This window comes from Clinocottus analis, unplaced genomic scaffold (assembly GCF_023055335.1).
Source record: "Clinocottus analis isolate CAN_PGR_092001 unplaced genomic scaffold, fCliAna1.0.p SCAF_12, whole genome shotgun sequence".
NCBI classification, from domain to species: domain Eukaryota; kingdom Metazoa; phylum Chordata; class Actinopteri; order Perciformes; family Cottidae; genus Clinocottus; species Clinocottus analis.
The window spans coordinates 9848475-9855339 of NW_027175843.1; the positions used below are offsets into that span (position 1 = coordinate 9848475).

General features: G+C 39.8%; 1 protein-coding gene and 1 long non-coding RNA gene across 4 annotated transcripts in view; both read right to left on the reverse strand.

The window, feature by feature from the left end:
* Positions 1 to 953: 953 nt before the first annotated feature.
* Positions 954 to 3071, reverse strand: LOC137783243 (uncharacterized). Its single transcript, XR_011077319.1, has 3 exons — positions 2996 to 3071; positions 2033 to 2127; positions 954 to 1231 (listed from the first exon to the last, which is right to left on the reverse strand). It is a non-coding gene; the product is annotated as an uncharacterized lncRNA (long non-coding RNA).
* A 949-nt stretch (positions 3072 to 4020) lies between these two features.
* Positions 4021 to 6865, reverse strand: part of LOC137782521 (FAST kinase domain-containing protein 5, mitochondrial) — a 3586-nt gene continuing 741 nt past the window's right edge. For all 3 annotated transcript variants that reach the window (XM_068571842.1, XM_068571841.1, XM_068571843.1), the window contains exon 2: positions 4021 to 6865. This exon is cut by the window's right edge and continues 12 nt beyond it. In XM_068571842.1, the coding sequence (XP_068427943.1) occupies positions 4435 to 6865 (2431 nt within the window). In that variant the 3' untranslated portion in view covers positions 4021 to 4434.

Below are 6865 nucleotides of genomic sequence, written 5' to 3' on the forward strand. Positions count from 1 at the left end.
TTGTGTCAACTTATAATAAGAAGTTCACTCAAAGTGCTATCTTAAGTTTGTCAAACGTAACATTACTAGTCAGACCTACTTATGTATTTAAGTTACCACTACTTAATTTGATAGTCACATCTACTCATGTACTTAAGTTCAGAACACTTAAAATATTAAGTTGGAGAAACTTGAAATTGTGTGTTCTTGTAAATTGAAAACATAAATCAACATAACTTTAAATTTATTGTTGAGAAAACTTACTTCAAACTTAAAGTGTCGTTACTAAATTTCACTGCCCATTAGTTGAGTACACTCAATTCTTTGCAACGTTGCCTTTATTTAAATAAATTAAAAATGTACACCATTTTCTTTGGAAAAGTCAACAGTTAAACAAAACAAACTTCTTCAAACACAAAATGTTTATTAACAAGTAAACATTTGTTTGCATAACTATACAAATTCCAGGTGTCAACACTTAAACATCGACATAAAATCCAAATGGCTGCAAAAAAAATAAAAAATGAAATCCAAAAGCAAGGCCTTGATACAAGCTTTGGGACATTGTATATGATGGAACATATATAAAACACAGGACAATGGCATTGGTGGGAGGTATACAATGGCTTAAAAACCTATCCTATCCATGCATCTATCCATCCAGTTACTGTTTAAAACTGCAATATCTTAAATACTGTTAAGATGCAAAAAACAATTTAGTACAAGTTATGCTTTCTTAACATACACAGTACCAATGCTGATTCCAATATCAGTTTATCATTATGGGCACTGTACACTATCAGCAGTGGGACATAGTTATATTGTTTTTACAATGAATGGACATAAAAAAATGTATTGTCTGTAACAAGACAACTGCAACCTGAACTCTTACCCCCCTCAAAATCCAGCCAAGACCATAGGTGGGGTTCACATATGGCAGGCTACTTGAGCAAACTGCTTTTTAAGGACCGAACCCGGGCAGAGCACTGGGTACCAAGGTTCATGAACAACTTTGAATTACTTCGAAGGTGTACCTCATGTCTTTCGGATACTCCAGGTTGAGAGCATAGATGAGTCCAAACAAAAGGGCAAATGCAGTTGGGATGTCGCATATATCATCCATGACAATCCGTTTCTCAATAATCAGGGCGATGCTTAGTGTTGTTAGACTTGAGTGGACCGTCCCAACGTCATCTTCAGCAAGTAGTCCCAGTTCAACTTCTTTCACATAAGATTCCTTCGGGTCTGTATTCTACACAAAAACAAGAATACAGAGACAATAATAAATATTCACCGCCTCTTAAGTGTTCATCTTTTTTTCCTTCATCACTCTGTAACAATACAATTTAAAAGCCAAAATACATTTTCATGCAGATTTTGAAAACTAAAATATAAAACTTTCATACAAGAGTCACCTCCTACACATTAGTATTATAGTATTTAAATCGTCATAGTCTCTTAAATTAAATAAATTGAGCAAAAGACAGGGAAACATTTGCTCTCATGGTACAGGCTCCCTTTAATTTAATAAGTGACAAAAACCTAAACTGGAACAAATCTGCTATAAAACAATGGACATTACTATTCCAAATCTGCCAGATTCTCACCCTAAAGAGTATTAGCGGCAAAGGGTGTTGATGTAAAGGTTTTTGTTTTATTTTCTCAAAAAAATTAGCTCAACAAAAGTGTACTTCAACTTTGAAAATGTACTGACAGAATAACTTTGTAATTTAAATACTGACAAAATGTGTATATGCATCATTCTCAAAACCCATGACCAATTTGGGCTTGGAATTATAAATGTAAATTTGAAGGAGAATTGCTGTTACAAAATGCATGTGATGCAGGCATTACACTCACTTGTAACCTTGATGCTACAGTAACATTGCCAGTATTGGCGATATTACATAAAATTAAAAACTATAAAAGTTACACTTATTAAAAATTTAGATGGATTAACAAAGTAACAGTGAAGTAGAAATGAGGGTTTGATGAAAGTTTGCATTAGTGTGTTCTTGCTCAATGTGCAACCTTAATGACAAATTGGTCTTACCAGACATGTCTTTAGCAAGCCGTCCGGCTTCTCCTTCACAATGAAAAGGTAGACCTCGCAGAGCTGTACACTTTGTGGGCAAGGACATCTGTCATCTGAAAAATACAAATTGAAGATTAAAAAATTGACATAATACAAAATAAATTTGGAGAATGACACAAAAAATTAAACTTGAACACAATATCACTAAATCCACTTATTATTTGCAGAGTTGCACTTTTAGAAACATACAAAACAGTTTGCATATAAAAGAAACAATGATGCAACTTAAACTTCAATTTAATGTCAACCACAAAGTGTGCAGGCTTTGTCACTGCAGTATCTCAAGAGAGAAACGTCCATTCATGGAGCTCCACGCTGCAGCAATACATTTACTGCTTTAAAAGTGATAGCTGCAAATCTCATTGTAAAAAGCACGCAACGTATTTTTCGCTGCTCTCTCTGTCCACTGGGTGTTCACCTGTGTGCCCGCCCGTGTCTGTGTGCATGGCGTTACAGAGAAGAGTTGTAACGCGACTATGTAGACAGGTCGGTTGATAAAAACAAATATATTTTTGACGAAGCTCAAAATGTGTTCTATTCTTACAACATGCCTCGCGGGCGACTCGCGTGGTCCCTGCGGGCGAACAGGTGCCAACGGCACTACCGTCCAGGTCCTGGTCGCTATCTAGTGCCCCTGAATGCTACGCGCGGGTAACTAAAGAGTGAACTAGAGCCTCTAGTCTAGAAGCAGTCCCGACGCCACCAACGCTAAAGAACTGCGAAGCACTGCAGCAACATGTTAGCTAACCTAGCTAACACGAGCGGGTCGTTATCGTAAAATTACACATGACGTTATGAACACGTGAAAAGTAGGCTGGTGTCTGTCACGTTATAAACTTCGTAATGTTAACTTTGGCATTAAAAATCAACAGGTTATCTGACTAGCTCGTTAGCTAACGCACTGAACATACACAGTCTTACCTGGTTAAGTGGTGCGGGACGTAAACGGCATTCTGCAGAAACACTTGAGCTGCCGTTGACCGGCGCGAAATTGCTCTCTCATGCGGAAGTGCGCATGCGCAGTGGTAGACGGATATTTGAATCTCTTCTTCTTCTTCTTCTTCTTCTTCTTTATCTTCTTCTTCTGCTTCTTTTATGGCAGTTGGCGGTTTTTTCTTCTCTCTCGCTTTATTGAACATATATTGTCAACAGACATTCAGCAGTTTAAGATTAAGATGTAAAAAGTACATGTCAATCAAATGAGATCTGAAAAACTATCAAAATATAATAAAGAAACAATGGTATTATCAAATCAATGTATCTTAAACAGGGGCTAAAGAAAATATTTTAATATTTATTTCATTATTTAAAATATAATATTAAAGTAGTATATATATATATATATATATATATATATATATATATATATATATATATATATATATGTTTTATTTTTGTGTGTTTGTGTGTTTACTGACACATGCACAGTGGTCTTAGTTACCTCAGTAGATGCCCAACTCACTATACTAAGTTTTCTCAACTTAACATTTTCAGTGGATTCCACTCCTCATTAATAAAATTGAGATTTTGAGTTAGTTCAACTTTTTTCAACGATATTTGTTGACTCAACTTAAAAAAATGTGTTAGGACAACAAATTTGAAGTTGGGCTTTTTAGAGTGTGTCTATAGTTGCCTGTATGTATGCCTGTTTATATTTATTTCCGTTTTTCTCATAAAAGCATATTAATTATTTCAAACTCGGCATAAATGAATGTCATGAACATATAAATCTAACAAATTTCTATGACTTTCCATGATTTTTTTTTTCTAAGGACTTTTGCCGGCCTGGAAATGACCATTTTAGAATTCCATGACTTTTCCAGGTTTTCCATGACCGTAAGAACCCTGTTTGTGGTGTACAAGGCATCATTCACTCTGCTGGGAATTATTTTGACTCCCCTTTTTAAAATTGCAATGAATTTTAATGTGGTCCAACAAATTGCAACACAAATGTTATTGGTTCATTAGCAGACACAATACAACAAACAACATATAAGTCTGTTAAGTTCATGTCAGTTGAGAAGATCAAGCTATCTTCGACGTGTAAAGCTGACAGCAATTTAAAAACACTTTTGAGAACACCGCCATGAATGATGGTGAGTTTGATCAAGTATGATGCAAAACTAAATAATTTGTCTCCACTCTTCCACAGATCCTGAAAGTCATTAGAAAAATCTTACAGGACCACTCAAATTTAATTTAATTAACTCAATTATTATATTTTTTTTAAATCCATTTTTTACAATTATATGATCCCAAATTGTGATGAGTTCAATACATTATTTTTATTTGCCTGATTTGAAAAAAATACAGAAGAAATGTTTCTTTAAACATACACAATGGAGGAGGAGAAAAAAGCATTACAGACTGTTGTAGATTTTGCAGTGCAGATGTGCCAGCTTCTCAACCCTGCTTTTCCTCAGCATGGGGAACCACTCCTGATGGTTGAGCTCTACAACCCTGTAGCCTGCCAACTTCAACTGCCTCCTCTTCATAGCATGAAGGCCCAACAAGCGTTGTGATTGGTAGCAATAGTGGTTCCTGTTGCAAACTTGGATTGCGAGTTTGACTGAGCGTTTTGAGTCCTGAGGGGCTGCGGCTTCGATACGCGATTTGCAAAGAGTTTCTATAATGTCACTAGTCATGTTTAGCCCCATGTCAAACAGTCTCCCATCTTCACCCGGCTCTACTCTGTGGAGAGATACAGGCTTAACCGTAGGAGACGGTGTTAAAGGTTCTGTGGGTTTTTTTGTATTGATTAGCTGTGTTAAAAGTTCCTCAGTTAAACTTACTTCTACATTCATGTTTTCCCAACCCTGATGAGAAGGATTTTTGAATGAACTGTTATCTTGAGATTGTGCAGCTGTGTGGGATGCTGGGTTCACAGGTATTGGCTGACCAGTGGAGTCAAGATGTACTTCCAGGTCAATGGAGCGAGTGTGGGGGAGAATCATTCTCTTTAATACAAACTTCTCTCCTCCAAGCAGATCCTGCAGAGCAGATTCTGCCTCCAGAACCTCTGGTTTCTGGCACACGTCTGACTGAGCAAACTTCCACAGCATTTCTACCACCTCCTCTCTCAGTTTACCGCTTAGGCGCGGGCCAGTCCACTGAGGCAACTCCTGAGCCACGGCTTCATCTAAAGTAAACAAGTCTTTTTTCAGCTCCAGCTGTGTGGATTTTAGTGCCATGTTGACAAAGGCAGGACTCAAAGCTAATGCAATTAGGTCCTCTGGAAACTGAGAGACAAAGGCCAGGCCTAGAAGACCAGTAAGCAGGTGCTCTGGGTATCGTTGGAATTCAGCTTTCCTTCTTCTCAGGGACTCTGTAAGGCTGGGGTAGAAGCTTGGGCTCTGGGCTGGGAGAAACCCTAAGGTACCAAAGGCCCACAGAAGTTTGCAGGAGTCTTTGCTCCTGCAGTATGGCACCAGCGAGGGAATTCTCTCAGCGATTGCCAATAGGATGTTATCATTGCAGTAATGCAGCGCTGAACAAGCCAGCGCCACATGCATTAGCCCCTGAACACCCATTCTATGGGCCCGTCGAGGAATTTCCTGTGACATGGCCTGCAGCCACATCTTGTGATACAAGTAGCTGAAACGCATGAATTTCAGCACATTCACAATGGCAAAGTCGCTCATCTCCTCCACAAAAGAGTGTGCCTTATCAATAATACGAGTCACTGCTCCCTCAGATATGGACGTCTGGGATTTAAATAGCCCCAAGCATACAGCACCAACTTCCTCAGGGTAAAGTTGCTGTAAGTGACGCATGAGAAGCTGCTCTAGAGGATGGATCAGGTTTTTTGAGCACTGCCTACTCTCTCCCGTTATATACAACAGTTGCACCAGCTCAGGGACCTCCATCTGTCCCAGATTCAGGCGGACGAAATCATAGAGGTGCCGTAAGAACTGGGGGACCTGCCGCCCAATACAACGCCACAAGTCAGCAGCAAACAGCAATTGGTGTAAATTCATCTGGTTGACCCGGCGGTTTAACTCGGCCTCATACAGCCCGAGTACAGTGTGTGCAGAGGGCATGTCCAGCCACACAAAGGACTGCAGCACCTCCAGAAGCTGAAATAGAGTGAAGAGGCGAAGGTGTTCCACAGAATATCGTAGGAGCATGATAAAGCGCTGGTCACTCCTCACTAATGGCATCTTGTCCAGGTGCAAATGGCTGAGCTCCACAAGAAACTGAGACACATCAGATGGTTTCATGCTGCCTTTTAAAACAGTCACTTTTTTGAGCACTGCCAGAGCCTCTTGCCATTCAATTGGGTGAGGTCGCTGGGTGAGGTCAAGAGTCATGAAGGCATACTCTGGCCGACATTTCAAGAAGGCACGTGTATCAACTTTAACATCTGGCGGTGTGGTTTTTCTGCAATATCGTGAAAGTGATGGCCCCTCAGGTTCAGGGCCTTTGTTGAACGCTAAGTCAAGAAGTGTGTTTGTTGAACTGGAGAGATGCCGCGAACAACTCACACTGTAGTGATTGCTCTGTTGCCAGAAGGAAGGTGCAAGAGTGGAGAGACACTGTTCATCCTCATCATTATCTGTTTGGCTACAGGGGGTTGCAGAGTTCCACAAGGAAGGATGATATGAGGAAGGGTTGTAATACAGCTTGTATCGCCCTTGGGGAAAGGCTTCCTGGTGTTGCAATACTTCTTTCTTCACCTCAAGATCATCCATCTCCTCCTCTTGTTTGACAGGCACATGCTGAGCCTGGGTAAAGCCCTTTCTCAAGCCTGGGAGGTAGCGTAGCCTTGGCACCCGCCGACACAGCACACAG